This window comes from Podarcis erhardii (genome assembly GCF_964252035.2).
Source record: "Podarcis erhardii genome assembly, chromosome: 7".
NCBI classification, from domain to species: domain Eukaryota; kingdom Metazoa; phylum Chordata; class Lepidosauria; order Squamata; family Lacertidae; genus Podarcis; species Podarcis erhardii.
Window position 1 is genome coordinate 32,527,063 of NC_138511.1, and position 22,441 is coordinate 32,549,503.

General features: G+C 42.4%; 1 protein-coding gene across 5 annotated transcripts in view; it reads right to left on the reverse strand.

Annotated features, from left to right (window-relative positions):
* Positions 1-22,441, reverse strand: part of ZNF536 (zinc finger protein 536) — a 453,952-nt gene that overhangs the window by 222,024 nt on the left and 209,487 nt on the right. For all 5 annotated transcript variants that reach the window (XM_081870148.1, XM_081870150.1, XM_081870149.1 and 2 more), the window contains one exon: positions 19,327-21,498. In XM_081870148.1, the coding sequence (XP_081726274.1) occupies positions 19,327-21,496 (2,170 nt within the window). In that variant the 5' untranslated portion in view covers positions 21,497-21,498. The remainder of the gene's footprint in view (positions 1-19,326; positions 21,499-22,441) is intronic.

Genomic DNA, 22,441 nt, shown 5'->3' on the forward strand with positions numbered 1-22,441 from the left:
TAGTCCTGCGCTGTAGAGGAAAGTCTACCATCATATAAAGAACTGAGAGTAGCTGCACCTGAAGTCATAATTACTTTCCTAAACAGACTCATCCCCTTCTCTTGCACAGGTGTTGTTCTTTTCCTTCCTATGTCCCCTCCCAAAGCACAAAGTTAACATTGGCCGCGCTGACCAATCCTGCAAATTTCTAACTTACCATGGCAAATAAACTTTGTGGCATATGGTAAGATTAGAGAGATTTTTTTCCCCCTCTCAGCTCTCTCCTCTCCCCCCCTTCCTTCTTTTTCTAAACAGCTGGGCGAGTAACTACAAGGAAAAGACAGTTAGCAGCTGCACGCTGTTGTCATTACTTTGATGCTGTTTAAAGGAACCTAAACCTTCCACAGGTATGCACCTGAGATTAGAGGCAAAGAATGTTCCTCTCTAAATATGAGAGAAAACAGCTATGGGAACTATAATTATGTTTTACAGGTGTCATCAGAACAATGCTTCCAACTTTTACCCACAATAAGCGCATTCTTGTGCTATTTTGTGACCGAATTTTTCAAAAGCCTTCTGGGGCAAAAGATATTATTGTATGAAGGAATCCGTACGAAATAAGCATGAAAACGAGTTTTGTCACTGAGTTCCCAATTTCATTCTTTCTTATATTCTGTTTGTCAATGGATTTCTGTGATCATCTAGAAGGACATGCAAATAATGTGCAAATGTTCAAGGGGCAGAGTTGTAGCTCTGCAGCAGAGCATTTGCCTTGAAGGTAGAAGGTCACAAGTTCAATTCCTGGCATCTCCAGGCGCGACTCAGAAGTGTCCCTTTTCTGAAACCCTGGAGAGCCACAGCCTTTCCATATAGACTAGGGTTTTCCAAACTTGTGTCTCCAGCTGCTTTTGGAGTACATCTCCCATCATCCCTAGGTAGCAGTACTGGTGCTCAGGAATGATGGGAATTGTAGTCCAAAAACAGTTGGAGACACAAGTTTGGGAAATCCTGGTATAGACAATGCTGAGCATGATGGACCAATAGGTCCATCAGTGTAAAGCAGCATCCTATGTTCCTATAGTTTGTCATGCTTGCTAACTCTCTTCAGTTATATTCTCAGTCCTGTTCTGAGAGCCTGTGACAATGTCCAAGTTTCCTCAGTCATGGTTAAAGCAAATGAAGGTAAATACATGCTTAGCCACCAAGAACAAACATTCTGTAAAAAGGAAGAGGAGGGTCTAGTTCCTAAGCATGTCTAAAACTACAGGAAACTTTGTGAGGGAAAGTGGGATAAAAATATATATTATCAATATGTGTGCTGATAGTAAATTAGTCTTGGGATCTATCTAAAAAGCTTGTGTCAGCTTTATCCCAGCTTAACCATCACAGCATCCCCTAAGGGTTCTGTAAAGACAGACACCTCTAGCTCAATGATGGGGAATCGACAGCCTTCCATATGTTTCTGGGCTCCAACTGCTATCAGCTTAAACCAATGTGACTAATGGTCAGGGATTGTGGGGTCTGTAGTCTAGCAAAATCTGGAAGGCCACAGACTCTCCATCCCTGCTCTAGAGCAACTTCCAAGTTACGCTGTAGAGATGCAATGAGTGGTAACAAGTAGCAGTTGGTGTGGTGGGGGCAAATAAGCTATTCCACTGCTGCTGAACAAGGGCCTTGTGGCTAGTCATCAGAAGATGTGCACCAACGTGTCACCAGTATGTTGATGATACCCAGCTCTATTTCTCCATAACATCTGAGTTAGGAAAGACTGTGCACGTTCTAAACTGATGCCTGGGTGAAATCATGGACTGTGGTGGTGGTGGTGGTAAATAATGTGGTACTACCACCATTATTGGATAATGATTAATAGATAATGGTTGTTTCCTTCAGCTACAACTAAAAATAACATGCAAATTTATATTAATATTGCATCACAAGGAGAGTTTATTGATCCCTCAATAAGAAATGTATGGGGTTTCCCTAAATATACTGTGGCAATCTGATGAGCATCCCACAGAGACTCCCCCTTCTACCAAAGATCCTGCACTTACTGAAGCTTCAAAGATACCAAATGCTATAAAATAATTTGTTTTTACATCTGCTTTGTTAAAAAAATTAAAATCAAAGTTTTCCCATATTTATTCTCACTGCAGTAATTGTCATCTTTTGTTTGGATTCTCTCCTATGGACCTTTCACTGAACAGAGTCAGCAACAATGAAAACATAAGGTTTTGAAACTCTGCCTTCTGCAAATGCCAAAATTTATTCTACAATTTAAGTAAGCCCCTCTGCTACTTAACGTCTGTTATTTTCTTTGGCCAAAGAATCCTTTCAAATTCTGACTTGAGCTGTGAAAACCCAGCTGATGAACAAGTTTGATTACTTTATTTATTTTTTTATTTTTAAACTTGCTATAGTTGAAAGGTTCCACAGACTTGGCAAGCCTAGTTCCATATATGTGGAGCGGGGGGGAATGTATGTGTATGGAAAAATTAGAGGCAGGCTGAGAATTGTTGGAAATAAAACACTGAGGCTGCAAGACACAGCATTAAAAAAATGCTAAATCAGTTGGAAGCACTCCAGTAGAAGCTGTACGTACCTAATACCAGTCATCATTTGAACAAGGGACGGGCCATGTCAAGGGTGAAAATTACGTGGGAGCCACAATAAGGCATCGTCAATAGAAGAGGACCCACTCACCCACCCTCTAATTGCACAGCGTGAGTGTACAGCATGCTTGGCCACTTGCTGCTTAATACAGCTGGCAGGGACACCGCAAATGATGCCCTCCCTTAAGTGTGAATAATTACACACTGCTGCACTCCTTTCTGCTCTTAGTCTGGTCAATCATGGCTTCTTTTACCAAAATTTACTTAATCAAGAGAAACGGACACAATTTTTTTTTAATGCTTCTGTACTGGGGGGGTGGGGGGAATCAGCCAGGACAAAATTAATAAAGTTGGCTTTCAGATTACACGCACACACACACACACACACACACACACACAGAAAGGGTTTTCTTTTCCCTATTGTGGAATATGCTTAGGTAACAACATAGCATAAAAATAACTCTTTACAGAATACTGGATTACTGCAGAGCTGGATTCAGATGGGTAGAAATATATTTCTCTCTCACGCCTCTATATTTTTTTGCCAATATACTAGTCCTAAACATCCACCTCGGTGGTGGAATGATGAAACTTATCACCTGACACATACACACCCCATATCTAATTCAGGAGTGGGGAATCTATGGTCCTCTGGTTGTTGTCGGACTCCAACTCCCATCAGTCGCAACCAGCATAGCCAACATTCCAGGGTTCATGAGAGTTGGACTCCATGACTTTTGGAGCGTCACAGATTCTCCACCCCTGTGGTAATTGAACAGTTCCTGACATGGACATGAAATGAGCAGTAAGTGCTTAGAGGGGCTCTTTAACTACACAATGGAGCCCTAGTAAACATAGGGAACTGCTAGATTAGGGTGCAAAACTAAGAATTCCAAGGGGGAGAGCAAGAATAGTAGCTTCTCAAGAAGCAGATACAGCATCTGAAGGGAATTCCGACATCTGGACAAACTTGGGGATTCAAGTGCACACCAACACTTTTGTGCCATGCCAATCCCATTAAAACATCTCCTAGTACAGTATGGGACAGACCTAACTTGCCAGATGGAAGTGCAGCTATGAAGGCCTCAAGGAACAGTGTTTTCCATGCACTGCGATTACCAAATGGTTGGCTGGAGGGCACTCAGAAAGGTTATCTCCCTTTTGATACCAGAACCATAATTTGTTACGAAAAGCATGATATATACTGTACAATAAATGGAATCTTCACCTTGTAGACTGAGGATTCTGGCGATGAGGCTTTCTGCTAAGGGTACCCACCATTAACAGCAATAACTATAGGTTGGTGGAGGTTCTAGGTAAACCCTAAGCAACAAAAAAGGTAAGGTAAAGGGACCCCTGACCATTAGGTCCAGTCATGACCGACTCTTTTGCGGCGCTCATCTCGCTTTATTGGCCAAGGGAGCCAGCGTACAGCTTCCGGGTCATGCGGCCAGCATGACTAAGCCGCTTCTGGCGAACCAGAGCAGCACACGGAACGCCGTTTACCTTCCTGCCAGAGCGGTACCTATTTATCTACTTGCACTTTGACGTGCTTACGAACTGCTAGGTTGGTAGGAGCTGGGACCGAGCAATGGGAGCTCACCCCATCGCAGGGATTTGAACCGCCGACCTTCTGATCAGCAAGTCCTAGGCTCCATGGTTTAACCCACAGCGCCACCTGCATCAGCTAAATGACCATATACTTCAAAATACTTTGACTACAACACAGAGACATATTGACTTTCATCAATTCAGTTTCAAGCCTTACCTCTTATGGGTGCTTTCTTGTCCATTGTGCAGATATGTATTTGTTTGTTTAGTAGATACTACTATATGCATTTTTGTTGTTTTCCCTTAACATAAAATAAATAAGTTGAAGTGCCACTGATAATAACATGAAATGCATCTTGTATAGACTGATGTAGATGAGTTGGAGTGCTGCAGAAGCCAAGAAGCTAACAAGTCCCTGATTCAAATCTCACTCCAGCTCCACATTTACAAGGCATCCTTAGGCACATCACTGCTTCTGAAGCCTTAGCCTCCACCCTGTGATATGGGCATAAAAAACACGGTTCACCTTACAGGGCTCTTGTAAGCATTGTCGAGATGATATACGTGAAGCTGTTTTTCAACACCTGAAAAGCATTATATAAATGCTAGGTATTTGTTATTATAATTTGAAAAGATGCCTTCAAGTAGATGTTTAGCATGCTGTTTAACATCTATATGAAACCACTGGGTGAAGTCATCTGGAGAGTTGGACTGCAGAGTCATCAGTATGCAGATGATACCCCCGCTCTCTTTCATTTACATGTTATCCAGCAGTACAGTCTCCTGTCTATCAGGACTGGTGGGGCAGAACAAGTAGAAACTGAACTCAGACAAAATGTTAAGTGCTGTTGAGAGTGGACCACCTGTGGCTGGGTGTGTAGCCTGTTTGGATGGTGTCACACTCCTTCCAAAGATCAAGGTTATATCTTGGACAGCTCCTTCTCTTCTTTTGTATGTGCAGGCAGCATCAGTGGCTAGGGATGGTGCTTTTTCTCCAGCTTCAGCTGGTAAACCACGGCAACACTCCTCGACAAAGGTAGAGCTCATCAATGCAATTCATGTTCTAGTTAAGACTACTGCAAAATGTTGTACGCAAGGCTGTCCTTAGAAAACGATTGGGAATTTCGTGCTAGTGGGGAAATGCTGCTGCCATGCTGGGCCAAGACATACGGTATTCATTTTGAACTATCTACACTGGTTAAAATTTTGTTTCCAGAATTCAATGCAATCGCTTTAACCTTTAAACCCCTAAACCAGGGACAGGGAGCCTTAGGCCTACAGCTCAAATATGGCCCTCCACGCCTCTCTGTTTGGCCCTCAGGATTCTTCCAGAGGCCAGAAACCCCATTGCTCCTGCTTTGTGCATCCTCAAGTGCTTTTTCATGGCTGTAATGTGTCCTTAAACTGTGATCATGCCTCTTTCTTGCCTAGGGTGTGTGTGTGTGTGTGTGTGTGTGTGTGTGTGTGTGTGTGTGTAGAAACCTCTGGATTGGAATGTAGCCTTACTCACATCCATTCATCTACTTTTTGCCTCTGCCCCTGCCCACTACTGGCATGTGGCCCCAGAAGGATGTTCCTAAGGGGGTGCAGTCCTTGGGATGAAAAAGATCCACACCCCTGTTGTAAACAGTTTGGGAACTGGGCACCTTAAGGGCTGGTTCTTCCATATTTTCCTCCCCGCACATTCCATTAAGAATCTGAGACTTTCTTTGGCTTCTGCAACCAAACAGGATATGGTGGGTGGCCACCAGGAACAGGACCTTCTCCCCAGTGGCCCCCACTTTGTGGAATGTCCTCCCAAGGGAAGTTATTAGGGACCTGATGCTTCATTCTTTCATGGCTGTTGCAGAAGACTTTTAGTAGGAGGTTTTCTTAGCTTGGCTGCTTTAGGGCTGTTCATATTCAATATTTAGGTATATTTATTGGTTGGTTTAACAGATTTATAATCCACTTTTCAAAGTACATGTCAAAGCATAAGCAATAAAATATATATTAAGCCATCTAAAATGTCTTAGGAGTACTAAAAAGCCAGCACAAACATAACCATGACTCACTATGGCTTGAGCATACAAAACCCAAGCCATAACATCATTCTACAGTTTGGTGTACTGTCTGTCACTGAAGGCCACAAGAAATTGGAGGGATTTAAGGCCAGATTGAAATTATTGAGGGATGGGGCATTACTGATCTCCCATGGGACTGAATTTCACAACTGTGGGGACAATGCTTAAAAGGCTCTGTTCGGTGTGCTTTGCCAGTCTGATTATCTTAATAGGTGGGCACATGCCAGATTTCAAATTTAAACCTAAACCAAATACTGTATGATGAGCCTTAGGCATGGGAATCAACAGGGTCTATGAAGCAGATCTTAATGTTTGGAGGCATGTTGATATGAATGTGTGAAATCCTTTAAGTGTCCTAGTCCCAAACTATTTGGGACACTTCAGGGGGAGCAATGGGATTATCTAGTGGGACTCTAAGAGGCAAGGGGATGGTAGTGGGGGCCCCCGGAGGTGTAAATGCCTATCAGACTTTGGAAAACTGGTATCACTGGATCAAGTTCATCAATGTTGCTGAATTAATTAAACTAGATAGTTTGTATTGGATCGTGAATAAATGTGCAATTTATTCTTACTGCTTTGAATTTTTTAGTGTTGTTATCTTCCTTAGTAGGCTGTGCAAACCACTATTCTATTTGATGCTCTTTATAGAGTAGGGGGCACTGGGGATGGGTTTATGGAGCAAAGGGGGCAGTGACCCAAACATGTTTGAGAACCACTGGTTTAGGGTATTAAATATCACCACAGGAACTTTAAAACAGGTTCAGAAGTGCCCTGGCAACCAATGCAGCTGGTAGGTGTAAAATGTTCCGACTGCTTGACACCAACCACGTAACACACCTTATGCCAGTTGAAGTTCCCGAAAAGTCTTCAAATGTGGCACATTGCACATAGGGTACATTGCAATAATCCAACCCAGGATCTTCTGTATATGAATAACTGAGGCCTTTGCTCCAGATGGGCTCATAGTTGACATACCTCTTGGCGGCCACTTTCACCACTTGAACATCCCCAGTTAGGGTCAATTCCAGCTGCACTCCAAAGTTGTGAATTTGGTCCTTCACAAGGAGTGAAACCCCATCTGAAACTGCTGATCTCAAACCAGAGTAGTAAGTTTCACCAAGCACAGCACATGTCTGGTATGGATTAAGATTTAGTTTATTTGTGTCTGCCTGTCAAAACAGCCCACAAGCTTCATGTGTTGAAGCATCTACCTGGGCCAAGCAGGTGCACAAGTAGAGCCAGTGTGCAGTAGTGGTTAGAATGTTGGAATAGAGAGCTTTGGAAACAGGTTTGAGTGCCCACGCAGCCATGTAGCTCACTGGGTGCGACCTTGAGCCAGTCATTGCCTCTCAGACTAAGCTACATCACAGGGTTGTTGTGGGGATTACAGTATATGAGGAGCAGGGTCCATGTACACCACCTGGAGCTTTTAGAGAAAAGGTGGAATATAAATACAATGTATAAATAAAAAAGGCAGTGCTGATTGTCTCCCACAAACTGATAATGCTTCAGCCCAAACCTCTGGACCACTTCTACCAGTGGTTTCATATACATCTGAAAGACCAAGAGGTAGAGTACAATTCATTTTTAAAATAGTGTATATGTTTTTATATACTGTATGGTTTTTTTAACCATTAGTTATTTCATGTCTACTTGTAGGAAAAGGTGGGGGTACATATTTTTAAATAAGTAAATCCAGCCAACAAACAACACAATCTTTTGGGTCCTTTCAACCAAATCATGTTGTGATGCTGAGAAAGAAAAAAAGACTGTACCTTTCCTGACTTTAAAAAAGCACACCCTCCGACTGCAGTACTAAGCACGAACATATTAGAGTGTTATTTTTATAATGCATTATACAGTAGGTATCTGATTCACAGTTCCTATATATAGAAATATCATATGGTGACACTGAAATATTTTCGGTGATATCCTTAAATAACTAGTAATGAAAATTTAAATAGGAATCTTCTTATACTTGCATTTCCTGTCTTAGTAGCACGGCTGGGCTGTCTTTCAGTAATTACACTGATGTTCACAAAATTATTCCCAGTGCAACCCAAATTGAATCTAGAGAAGGCAGTAGTCTGGGTGGGAATGGTAGCCCCTGAACCCCATAGTGTGGTCTAGTAGCAGGGAAGGTTGGTCCACTACTTCTACTGGGACACAACCCTCCCAAGGGGAACTTAAAAACAAAAAAAACAATTCCCTCTAAATCTCAAAAGCCTCACACTTCCCCCCGTCCCACACATATTTTGTAATTCTATTTGAACTCCAAGAAGCTCTGCAAACCTTTCTGTCAATCTGCTGCTCTCTGGCCACACAGCATTCCAGAGCTTCGTCACTGCCCCTCATTTAACTGTAAGTCCAGGTCTGATTCATCACTAGGTGCAGCACGGTTTGTACTTCTCCATGAATTATGCTCTGCTCTCAGTCATGTGCAATTCTGGAAACCTCTGAGTTACAGAGTAATGTGGAAAGTGTTAATCACACGCAAAGTTTGCCTGTCATCACAACACCTCCCTGGGCCAGAAATGTGGCACAAAATGTCTTCCAAAAATTACAATCCTCCAGTCTATGATTTATATGTTCTGAAAAATGCCCACATGAATAGACACTTCATGAGCAGGGATCTGTAGTCCTAATGAAAGAAAAGCCCCTAGCTGAGCTGGTAGTGGGGTATAGAGGAAGGCCTTTGCTAATGAGGTTATCACATTGGACCACATGGCAGCTACTAGCTACAAATTATTTCTGATGTAGACAACTCCCTGGAAACATACGGAACAAAAATTCAGTATATGAATTTGTCATTTACAGTCCTTTGGCACATCAGTGATAGTTCTGGCCTATAAAGTTCTAATCACTTAGGTATAAAATACCTCCTCCCTTCTCTGTGTCCCACAAAAAACCATAAATGCCAGCGCCAAGTCTCCCCTAGAGCAGGGCTGAGAACCTGTGACCCTCTAGATATTCCACCAGCAGCTAGTGTGATCACTGGTCAGAAATGAGAGGAGTCATAATCCAATATATGGAAGGCTGGAGGGTCTAAGCCAGAGGTTCTCAAACTGGGCAGTACCATCCCCTACTGGGGCAGAGGGATTACCCAGGGAGCACAAAGAGGCAATGGGGCAGCAGGGAAGCAAAGAAGCACTGCAGGTACAAATGAGTATCAGACTTTGAAAATCTGGTATCACTGTATCAAGCTGAGTTAATTGAACTAAATAGTTTTAATTGGATTTCGGATAACTGTGCAATTAATTGTTACTGTTTTGAGTTTTATTGCCCAGTTACCTTTGTCAGTGGGTCATGCAAACCACTATTTTGAAAAAATGCTTTTTATAGAGTAGGGTAGTGGGGCACTGGGGGTCAGTTTATGGAACCAGGCGGGCGCAGGCAAAAAGAAAGTTTGGGGACTGCTGCTCTACAGTATCATATCTATGCAATAACTTACATCATCAAGGCAGTGCACTTCTGTTGATAAGATGTGGGAGGCTAAAAACAGGGTGGCTTTTGCCCTTGTGAACTTCACAGGAGCATCTGACTGGCCACTGTTGGAAACAGAATGCTGGGCTCAATGATCCTTTGGTCTGACCCAGCGAAGCAATTTATCCTGTTCTTATGTAATTTAGTTGCATTATGTAAGAATAAAATACTGAACCACTGCCAGGTTATTAGTATAGGCCTGCACCCCCGGCAGCTTTGCTGTAAGTACTTTCCCAAATGTCTAGATGTACACAGCTTTAATACACACAACTCGAGCTTCTGTAAATCTCTGGCAAACACGGAGCAGCATGTACATTGTTCCATATCAGGGACTGAAAAGCTGCATATGGTGCTCAGTTATAACAGCTGAGCTTTAAAAGAAGTGCAGCTTTGCATCTCACTCAACCTGACACCAAACGAGGCCAGCATGATAATAATAATAAAATAATAATAATAATAATAATTTAAAGAACCATCATACAATTAATACATATCTTAATTCCAAAAATTGTTTGTCATCTCCTCAAGAGAATATTTTGCCAATCAAAGCAACCCAGGGATCACTGCTTGCTGCTTTTAAATTTTAACACTCTTAATTATTTCCTGGCATAAATTGTCTCTCTCTGGGAGAAATGAAAAAAAGAAAGAAAGAAAGGAAAAGGCAAGGATTCTCCATCTCCTGGAAAGTGAGTGTACAGTTCTAATCTGAACTGTATGTTGCAACCACATTTAATAAAGGAAGCTCTAAGGGTCTAATTTAGTTAAAATCCTTGCTATGTCTAGATTGGCCAGAGATATATGGGGCTGTGATACATGCTAATACCCGTATGGCTCATTCTCGTGCTTCCCTGTCCCATATTAATAGAAAGCAACCATTTACAACAGAACACTTGAAACTGTGTACTACAGACAGGAACGACTATGCTACGTGTTATTCTTTGCAGGATAAGGGGTTTGTTAAATTAGATTATTTTCCTGTTGCTTGCTTATTTATCTAGGAATCTTCCTAGATATCTGCAGAGCTTAGCAAAAGCTAAGCCATCTTGCAATCTCCATCTGCAACACAGACCTCAAAGCTCCAATTTTTAAAATACTTTTTAAGTTTTGTTCCTTTCCTTGCCCCCTCTTGCCCTGTGCATAACTTCTAGCCTGGTTAAGATTTCTGCAGAATTTAGAAACTTGTTTTGTGAATCACTTTAGATGGTCCAAATAAAGGTGCTACCCTACTGTGGATTTTGGAATTCATTAGGTTTTTGGAATTCATTAACACTGTAATGCGCTTGCGGCAGTAATCTTAAAGGGCGACGTGAAAAGGGAACCACTAGGGTATGGCCTTTGCCAACCTGGTGCCCTACAGATGTTTTGGACCTACAACCACTGGTTGCAATTAATAAGACTTGTAGTCCACAAAAACTAGAGATCATTGGGTATGTTCTGAACAGAGGATTTGGCAGGAACCCCCAACGCTCCATGGCACCAGGATGCAAGCCACTTGCAAGAAGTCTCAGAGAGGATCGGGGGTGCCAACGCCAGGGCCGCAAATAGCACCCACCTTTGCAAAAGGGGAGGTGAGTGCTTATTCTCATTTGAATTTGCATTAATTTGTTGAAGGCTCCTGCTTACAGAATGCAAGCTGATTTAAGTTGCTTCACAGAGTGCCTCATCACAGACATACCTTGATGCTTAAAATGAGCTTAGGGCCCTACTTCAAGTTCCAAACCATGAGGGGGATACATTGCCTCCAACAAGTAGCATGGCCTTTCTGGTTGCTGCTCCAGAGTTCTAGAATGCCGATTCCAAAGGCAGTTCATTATAACTTTGCAGAGACATTCCGGAGGCATATACGAAAAGTTGGTTCTGCTATGCTTTGGTGGGGTAGGGGGAATAGTATTTTCTTTGCTGTTTATTGCTGCTCACAATTTTGTTTGATTGGTGTTGTTATGATTTTATAGCAATTTACTTTTTTTAAAAAAGTACTTTTTATGTTAGTGTCTTAATTATTTGTACTCAGCTTGGAAATTGCAAGTGAACTTCAGGTTGATTGCTCCCAGCACCTGGGATTCAAAGATCACCAGGCTGCCCCACAATTTGCTACCATAGTGATGATGCAACTGCAAAATCAATGTGAGTACATGTTAGTGTGGTGAGTCAGCATGTGACCACAGAGTGAAACAGTCAGATAACTTTGCTGACTATAATTCCACTATAGGTCCAGAAGTGGCTTTTGCATCTTGTGAAAGCTCAAATATAATGTGCAAATTAACATTTAGGGAAACATTGTGAAAAACGGAATATACTAAACATGTCATCGAACTTAATCTGTTTAACATGCCTCTGTGTTACTGGATGAAGAGTGAGAATTATATCAGTAATTTTGTTGTTGATCTAATGTTCAGTAACATGGAGCCATCTTAATCAGACTTAGTTTGATGAGCTGTTGGATAGATCATGACTGCATTCACATAGCAGTTATTTTCTTTTTTCATGACTTTTCCCAAACTGTTAATTTCCACATTGCATGTGAGCTTTCACATGGTGTAAAAGCCATTTCTGGAACTATAACAGAATACGGCATAAGTTTCCATATTATTTGCAAACATATTTTTTTCTGGAAGCAAATAACATGGAAATGAGCACTATAAACTTGTGCTACATTCCACTATAGTTCCAGAAGTGGCTTTCCATGTCTTGTGAAAGCTTGGATATAATGTGGAACTTAGTGATTAGGGAAAAGTCACCAATGCTGAATAAACTCATGTGAACGCAGCCATGTATTGGCTGTGACTTAGCACTGAAACCATGGGCCCTAACCAATGAAGCTAAGAATCTGGAAAACAAGGTCCTAGAGGAAGACATGGCTGGATGGCTGGAAGCCTGTTAAGAGGTGAGAAGAACTTTGTGTTGCAGGTCCCATTCATGGGTTTATTATAATCCCCAAACCTAGGAATTATAATACAGTCATACCTTGGAAGTCGAACAGAATCCATTCCAGAAGTCCGTTCGACTTCCAAAATGTTCGAAAACTGAAGCCGCAGAAGCTCCGTCGGACTTTCGGCTTCCAAAAATAGTTCGCAAACCAGAACAGTCACTTCTGGGTTTGCAATGTTTGGAAGCCAAAATGTTTGGGAACTAAACAACTTCCACGGTACGACTGTACAGATGACTAGCTGAAGATGGGGAGCTATCCCTGAAAACCATGGACTGTGGTAAAGACGAGAAGAACAGATACAAAGAAAGGTGGTTATTTCCAGAATAGGGCTTCTAATTTTCATAACTCTGGCAACAAAATCTTATGAAGCAAATAAATAAATCTGGGGAAAAGAAAAACCAATGTGACCGCAAGTCTTTTCATTTCAAAGATTAAACAGGATCACAAAAAGAAGAGGCCAGTTCAATTGCAGGTTTTCCACAAAACACCTAGAAACCTTGACATTCTCTTTCCTCTGATGGTAATGGCTCCCCCTCCATTTTATTTTTTTTATTTTTTTAGCTTCTTAGCCAAGTTCCCACTCCTCCCTTCCCAGCCCCCTGTTGCTGCGTGCCATCCCAAAGCTCTAGTATAAAGTTTGGCTTTTGCAGCACGAAGCAGCTGGGCAAAGCTACCAGGGAATGATAATGACCTCAGAAATCTGCTGTTAGCTCGACTACAATAGGGTGCTCAGTCTAGTGGAAAATTGTGTTCATCAGCTAACTCTGCTCAGTTACTAATTGACATTGCCAAATATTTTAAGAACAATTGGAATGCACAGGCAAAAAAAAAAAAATGAAGATCTTAATCCTCAGACTTAAATATTTTTTTGTGTGCCTGTTTTTGTTCACATAGAGCATTTGATGATTATCACCCTGCAAGGGAGAGGGAGAAAGAATGAAAGAAAGAAAAGGCATCATATCATTCTCTGTCCTGCATCTTTGCAGTGCTGTCCAGTACAAAAGCTTTTTTATATGCTCTGTCAATGGGCATAAATATAGGCTGAAATGCATTGTTTAAGGAGGAGTTTGCTGCCATAGAAAAATCAGAAATACTGAAAAGATTCCAAACCAGCTGATCAAACAATTTGTGCCAAAGTCAACATGAAGTGCAATGGACAAGAATAAATTATTATAGTTAACAGTATTTTATTTCCCTCCCTTCTTTCCTTTTTAAAAAATCTCTACACTTTCCATTGATCATGTAACTTGGCCTACTTTATTTAATGAACTAGAGGGTCAGTGCATTCAATTACCCCTTTCATACTATCAAGACTTCAATTATCTCCACACCAAAATTATAGGCAAATGCAGAAGGTACTACCCTACTAGCTATAACAAACAGTATCATTTCTTACTACATTAAGTTTTAATTATTCTATATGCTAATTCCTAAGCAAAATCTGTCTCAATTTGGATTTGTGCGAAGAGTCCCAGATGACTAGCTTTTGGGAGGGTGCGTGTTATAATGCATTTCTCTCTTTAAAAGTTCATATATTTGTATAAGACAGTAAAAGGAGTAATCAGTGCTTTCTGTGGTAATTGATTATCAGGGTTTTATCTGATTAAAAAAAAAGGTCTATTGCTGTTAGGCAATTGATGCCATTGCATTTGAGGGATTCACAGCTCTTTGCTAGATATTCTGGACACAGTTCAACCGAAGTTAAGAACTTTCAGATCTCATCAGTTTCAATGGGAGATTTAAGCAGAAGTTTAAATCAATGGGACCTACTTCCCAAGCAATGAGGTTAGTGCCAGAGCGACAGTAGAACAGTCACCTGTTGGCATGTGCTTTCTACCAGCTTCCCTTTCCATTGTAAGCAGAGGACAACAGTAAGAATGATAAAGTAAAAAACAATGACCAAAAGACGGGGAAATGATCTGTGTGACTAGTTTTGTTCATTTTCTGTTAGAAAATATGACCTCTTCATTTGTCAAAAGGTCCAAGTTTTAGCAGTTGATCTTCAGCTTAGTTCTCAGCAGTTTGGAGAGCCAAAGAACAAACACATTTTCTGGTTCACTGGCGTCGTTTTCACATGTTCACTGATTCAAACATTCTTTTACTCAGATAACAAACAGCTGCATAGCACATTAGCCCAGCCAGTGACAGTCACACATCTCTGCAATAACTGTTTGATTGCAAACTTGACCCTTTCTTCTTCTCAGCCTGAACTAGACATTTTTTTTAAAAAAGAGCCACTCCATTCCCAATCCTCCTTTGCAAAGAATTACATCAGATAACAAAGACTTCTCTGCCACTCATTGTAAGCTTCTTCTAGAGATCTGTTCTAAGAGGCAGTGTGTATAAAGGGTTTTTTATGATGAATTCAGAACTACTATCATGTTAAGAGCACCAATTTATATAAAAAAAGAATTCATTGGTTAAGATCTGGAAAAAAAATAGTTTCTCAGGCCCTACTGACCCAGTTTGCAACAAAAAAGGAATCGAGTGATGCAAATTAAGTTCTGAGACATTGTTATGTGGGCTTAGAAATTGGTTAAACAGTGTTTTTGTAGTAATTTCTTAATGGCTGTCTCAGTGACACTCTTGCTTTAACTTTAGGAATCACAGACTTCCTTTATTTTCTGCAGGTTTATCTTCAATAAGTAGCAATAATTATGCAAGGATTTAAATCTATTTCTTTAGGAACCTTACAGTGGGTAAAAGAGTAGTAGAGAATTTTTTTCGCCTCCAGGTTAAATTAATAGAACATTATTGCATTTAGCAAAAAAAAAGTTAACGTTCCACTATTTGGCAGCTTGCATCAATGACATGCCTCATCATTTGGATGCTGTATTTCCATTCATAGACAACAAAGAAAACAATTAGAAATTATTCATCCAACTCACACGATTGAAAACTAAATTCAGTACATAAGTCTGCAAGTTTGGAATAATTGTCATTGAACCTATGGTGCTTCAATCATTATAAACAGTAAAAAAAAATTTAAAAACCCAACATGAGGGTTTTTAGGCACAGAAATGCAGGTTCCACTTTGAAAGTGAGAGCAACACAACAGGGATAACTTTACAGTATTTCCTGAGATAAAGGAAGATTAAAGACAAACGGATTGTTTTCACTTATGGTTAGTGTTGGCAAACTTTTGGCTCACTGGAGAGAACTGCAGAGGGACGCAGGGTCATAAAACCACAAATTTTGAACATGGGAAGGCAAAGAGTGGGCACATAGGTGCCAACTCTCTGGGGCCCTGGGTGCCTGAGCACCCACAAAATTCCCCATGAAGGGACTGGGCACCCACATATTTTGGTGCCAGGGCTATGCAAACATCATCACACCCACAACCGCGGGCCAAGCTGATACTCCTGGCAGGGCATAAGAAGGACCCTGCTGGATCAGGCGAATGGCACATCCAGTCCAGCATCCTGTCCTCACAGTGGCCAACCAGGTGTCTATTATGGGAAACCTACAAGTAGGGCACCTGAGATTTCCAACAACTGGTATCCAGGAACTAACTGGGCGAAGAAAGAGAGCATCAGTCTTCTGTCTTGACTCTCCCACTTTCATACAGATGATGCTCGGGCAGCTGGAGGCAGTGCTTATATGGGAACAAGCTGGGAGATCATTAAATGAGATTGGCTGCAGGGCTGGTCTAAACACCTGCTGCTGTTTGTTTGTTTGTTTCCCTACCCTTCACACTAAGGCCCCACAATTAAAAAAAAACAATTTAAAACAACTTCCAACCATAAAAATAAGGTGGGTCCTAAAAACATACACCTCAAGTTTCAGAAGCCAAGGTACAGACATGTGCTCAGCATTCTCCAAAAACTGTATAATGAAGGTGCAAAACACACCTTTGTGGGGAGGGAGTAGCACCGCATAGGGGCTGCCACAGGGAACGGCCATCTCCACCTCCCCCCAAGCACTGGTGGAGGAACGGGGGTGCAGAGGGAGCGGACCACCCCCGGCACCACTATTCTGGTAGGGTGCCATCACGGCGGGCCCCCAGACATGCGCTGTGCACCCCCCCTGCGTGCCAGTCACCACGCTCCCAGAACACATGCCACGCCCCTGTGGGAGGCACGCCACGCCCTCGTGGGAGGCATACCATGTCCTCAGGGGCACCAGCCACGCCCCTGCCTGCTCTCCACCCCCGGTAGCGGAGCATGCAGCTTCGCCACTGCCCCCAAGCCTCTGAGGGTGGAATAACTACCAAGAGTGCCCCCTCTGCTGATTTCAGCACCCAAGAGGGTCCTGTACGGGCGGAGGAGGTCTTTCAGATATTTGGGGCCTGAGTCATTTGGCCCTGCTTCTAGGACCAAATATTCCATTAGTACTTTTGTTTGGCAGGACAGGCAAAATCTGAAAGGGCTTGGTTTCATCATTCATAGTTTTAATGGAAGTTTTGAGATCTACATGCCAGGGCTGATGTGCAAACAGGCAGATTTCAAAAATCCACAAGACAAGAAACAAAATGGACCTCATGAAGAGGATTTCTCGCATTCTTGCACAGGCTGTCAAAAGCTTCCTATCTATGACTTTTACAAGAAAGGTAGCAGCAGATTCGAAAATGACTAAGGCGACTTGTTTTTCAGGTGATTATTCTAAAGCAAATGCTGCAAACATGCTGGCCAACCTTTGAGGAAATTGTTCGCAGTGAAGTGGCAGCAGCAAAAAGCACAAACTATTTTTTTATGTTTAGAATGTTGACAAGTTCAGCTTATGTAGAGAAGAAAATCTTTATGTTGTCCTATTGAATTTTCAATCCTCCTAAAACAATCCAAACAACTGAAACCAGCTCTCTCCTGCTTTCCTCATTTCCTACGCACACAGGATTTTCAAATGTGTTTCACCACTAATAAATTGTAAATGAGGCTACAGTTCTAAGAGTAGTCAGTGTGTTTCATGGGTATTTAAACAACAGCATTAAGCACTATAGGAATCTGTGGAATGCAGAGGACAGATTTATGTGTCTTAAAGTGTTTCTTTACTGGTTTGTTATAAGCCAACCCCAAACCAGCACTTTCTTTCATATTAATCTGGCCTTAGAAACGGAGGATACTGGAGCATGACAAGAACAACAGAAATAAACTGGCATCTACTTAATAACTGTAACAGTGGATTGCCTTCAATACTAAAATATTTATCGAAACTAAGGGAGGGGGTGAGGCTGAAGAGAATTGCCTTCAACAGCCTGCTACCAGATCTTTAACAGTGGGCAATGTAATGCCTTAAGGTCTCTCAAACTGTCTTTCATTTTCTAGACTTAATGGCTGATTGCAGAAATCAATGTTGCCATTAGTAACAGAGTATTTGTTATGGCATGATTTCCTCTGTTGTTAGGCCTGCAGAATGATTACAATATTAGTGAGGTGCTTTTGTTATAAAGGGGCTGAAGATATAACTTTCAATTTACTATCCATTAGTTCAAGAGTCGAGAAATGAGAGATGAAGCCAGAAATCTTACCTTTCTTTTTTGCTTTGGAAAAAAAAAGTGCCAAGAAAGCTCAATATTGAAGATAGCTTCAATGAAATATTATTTTGCTTTCCTGTTTGGTACACAGCAGGTTGACATTAAACACAACAGAATATTTTTTTAAAGAAATCATTTCATCCTTACTCGTGTGTGTGTGTGTGTGCGCGCGCGCGCGTTTTCAGCTCAGGAGTGTGCAGCCTGTGGACAGCCACAGGGCAGCAATAGGGGCACATATAGCTTTTCATTCAACTCTACGTATGTCCCCAAACCGTGTGTATTCCTGGCCTCTGGCCTTAAACGTACACCACAATTAGTCACATAAATGAACCGTGTCCCGCCACTGAATATGGCCTTGTCAAAAGGCAGCAAGGGCAGGGTTTCAGGAAAGGCTTAATGGAGAAGTGAATGGGAGTCAGCATGTAGCTATCTACAGGCTGAATGTCTCTACATTAAATAGATAGTATTGCATATATCCAAATTAGCATATTAATATACAAGCAAAACATCAAAAATTGTGGCTTGGAAGCTGCACACATTGTATATAGCTAGAGCAATCCTACTGAACTTAACAGTGTGTGTATGATCAAGGTGCCTTGCAGGATCAGGTCAAAGAGAGCCTATTAAGTCCTGCATCTTGTTTACACAGTAGCCAACCAGATGCACCAATAGGATGCCCACTGGTAGGATAATGGGCAATAGCACTTTCCCTACTCATCCGCAACAATTGATATAACCGCCTCCAAATCTTGAGGCAGGACACAGCCATCATGACTAGTAGCCTCATCCTCAATGAGACAACAACATTTTCCAGAGCACGCAGCTTACAAACCCATTTGATCCCTTCTCAGACAAATGTTGCTAAGAGTTTATATTACCCTTTCACTTGAAAGTGGGAGCCTGTAAGGATGAGAACTTAGCAGTAATAGTGAAAAATGGAATAAAAAAAGGAAAGGATCTCTCCCATGGCTCTTCTCTGTTTTATGAAAGCAACCACCATTTTTCAGCACTACCACATGTGGAAGAGCTAAGTACAGCATAAATGGAAGGTTGGGAAGTAGAATAATACAAGGACAATGCTTTGAATAAGTTGCAGGCTTTGAACATGATATCTTTTTAGCAATCTGATGGGAAGCATTGCTATCTTATTAGAATGTGCAGGCAAGGGAAAGCTTGGAAGAATTATATAAATTAGTCCAGATTGTGGGCAGGGCGGGGGGAGAAAGATTAAATTTGGCATACCTGAAGAAGAAGGTGAAGAAGGATGTGGGCTGTCTTCCTGGGCACTTCCTGTCTGAGAGAGGCCACCACCCATTCCACTTTCCTCAGTAATGTTGGAGGACCCAGGCGTTGTCGACCGGCTGACGGACTGAGACTCCTGGTCACTGCCTGACCCACGACGCTCTTCGATGCTCCCCTGAAGGATCTCTTCTTCCACCTTCCTGTCTCTCTTGTGGACTCTGGAATGAACGACGACTTGGTGGTATGTTCTGAAAACCCTGCCGCAGTCGGGGCACTCGGTTGGCTTCTCTTTCACATTGCTGTGGCTCTGCATGTTGAAATCGAGCCCTTGGTTCATGCCGTGAGACAGAAAATCTCTACTGCCTTCCAAAGGGTCTAGTTTGTTTGACAAGTCTCTCTGATTGCCCATTTTAGTGCTGTGAACCAAATCAGCAGGCATTTTCTGCTTGGAGCCATCTGCTCCTACTAACACATACTCCCGCTTCTCCTTATCAAACATAACACCGGCGTTTGTCAAAGTGTCTTCGTGGCTTCGCTGGATCTGGTGCTCTTTAGACAGAAAGCCATGCTCCATGGCCATGCCTCTTGCCATCAGCTGCCAAGCCTGATAGCTGTTTACAGGATCCATCTCGGCTGCCTTGGCTGCAGCCTGGAGCCTTTCTATACAGCTGGATTTGAGAGGAGGCACAAGGTTAAGACAGCCCAACAAAGAATGCTTGTCCCCATCAGTGAGGCTATGGCCAATGCCAGCAATAGGGGACAGAAGCTTGCCCAGCATTTCCCTCTCTTTCATGGGCAAGTCCCCCTTGTTGTAAGTCTGATTCTGCTCACTTAGACCTGCTTTGTCAGGAGGAAGGAAGCCACTTTGCAAACAGGATAAGTACCTTGAGTACAAGTTGGCGTGAGCTTCCTGTGACATGCTGCTGATGGACACAGGGACTTCTGAGTCATTGGGAGATTTGTTTTTCACAGACAGCTTGTTCAGGTGGACCTTCATGTGGTTCTTCAGGAACCAGGGCTCTTTAAAGCGCCTCCCGCAGATTTGGCAGCAGTGCTCAAACGAATCCTTGTGCTTCCTCATGTGGCCCTTAAGGAACCAGGCTTGGCTGAAGACTTGGCCACACACCTCGCACCGAAACTCATTCGCAGCCTGCTCTCCACTCCCATTCGAGCCCTGCCCCTGAGCCGATTCAGCAGTGATGTGCGCTTTCTCCACGTGGCTGATCAGCTCCTCTTCCTGCGACGCGGCAAAGTCGCACAAAGTGCACTTGTAAGGCTTGTGAAGGATCCTGATGTGCCTGTCAAGCTCCTCCCGCTTCTTAAACTTTCCTTTGCAAAAAGTGCACCTAAAACCAGCAGCGGTTGCCACCACTTCTTCCTGTACACTGGCTGGCTTTGGAGAGGGAACAGGGTTGGAAATGTCGGGGGTGTTGTGATTAGTGGGCACAGACAGGTTGCAATTAGCCAGAGGCATAGGCTGAGAATGCGGATGTGCTTTGACGTCAGGCCTTGGTTGCAGGTGGCTGCTCTTCATCTGCTTGTCCCGCAGTATCGCCCTCTCTTCCAGCTCGTGCAAGAGCCTGTTTTCTTCTCGAACCCTCCCACGGCCTTTGCCGAGGTTTCCGAGCTTGTGAGTGCGTAGGTGGATCTTCAAGTTTCCCTTCTGAGCTGCTCTGTGGTCGCAATAGGGGCACTTGAATGGCTTCTCCCCCGTGTGGGTGCGCATGTGGAGTGACAGGATGCTGTTGAAACGGAAACGCTTCCCACATAGGGGACACGGGTATTTTCTGTTCTTCCTGGCATCGTCCTCTATATCACTCATCTGGGACATGATGCCTAAGTTTTGTCCATTCAAGAACTGCTGCAAGTCGACCCGCCCATTCAGACTGGTATCAACCTCTCTGCTAAGCTGGTTGGCTAACAGGGCCATCTGACTGCTGATGGGCTGGTTTGCCAAGGACACGTGGCTCTTATCTTCTAGGAGCGTTGCTGTCTTTTCATCGGGGTTCTGCCTATTCTGAAGCTCTGGGAATGCATGGCTCAGCTGGGATGTGATCTGGTGGAGCTTCTGGCTCATTGAATACTGGCCATTGAGGATGGAGCTGTTGAGGTGGGCATCAGCTTCGGACACAGCTGAAGAAACACCAAGGCACAAACTAGCTTCCTCCATCCCTGAAAAGACGAAGAAGGATTTTAGATTTAGACCTATGAAAAACTGGTTGCATTCAAAGTGCACCCAACATATGAAAGAACTTCAATCAATGCCTCTATACATACATACCATATATATATACACATACACACACATACACAGGTGTATAGTGTACTATTGTGATTATGTTTCAGCTTAATTATACAGTGCCTTATCATCCTGCATACTTTTTGATTGCATGTATTAATTAGGATATTAAAATGAACACATCATCAGTTTGGATATCTAACTCTTAAATAAGTCAGGCTCAGCTTTCAACTTCGTTCAGCCCCTTCCCTGTGAAATGGCACCTGTTTACATTTTCCAGTCTATATAAGAGAGAAATGCTATGCATCTTGCTTGCTTCCCCTTTAAAAAAACAAAAATAGAAATCCATTTATAAAACTTTCAGTCCCATTAAGCATATTCAATAAATTCCACATTCTACAATGAGAAAGATGTTTTTATGATTTGACCAAGGGTGGGGAGGGGGGGAGATGGCATGATATTTACTGGTACACAATAAAACAAGATAATGTTTGGGGGGGGGAATAAAGTAAAGGACAAGCTTTCGAACAATAAAAAGGATTTTGCTTTAGTCAACAAAAAGTGCAGTAATATCTCATTAAGCTGATTAGTATGCGGCTTAGAAACAGTACTAGGTGCTGTAACACATGATTATAATCATAAAAATCCTTCAGTGTTTGCAAGTAAGCATTAACGAGGTATATTAAATTTTAAGGAGACTGCGACTAGCAGCTTTGCAAACCTCTGAGATTAAGATTTAACCCTTATGTTACAAAGCAATTGTTCCTCCATCATCTGAAAATGGTACCCATCTAAAGAGGCATAAATTACCTCCTTAATTTGTCACGCAGATCATTCAGATATTCATGGTTAGAAAAAAGTTGCTTGATTTTAGCT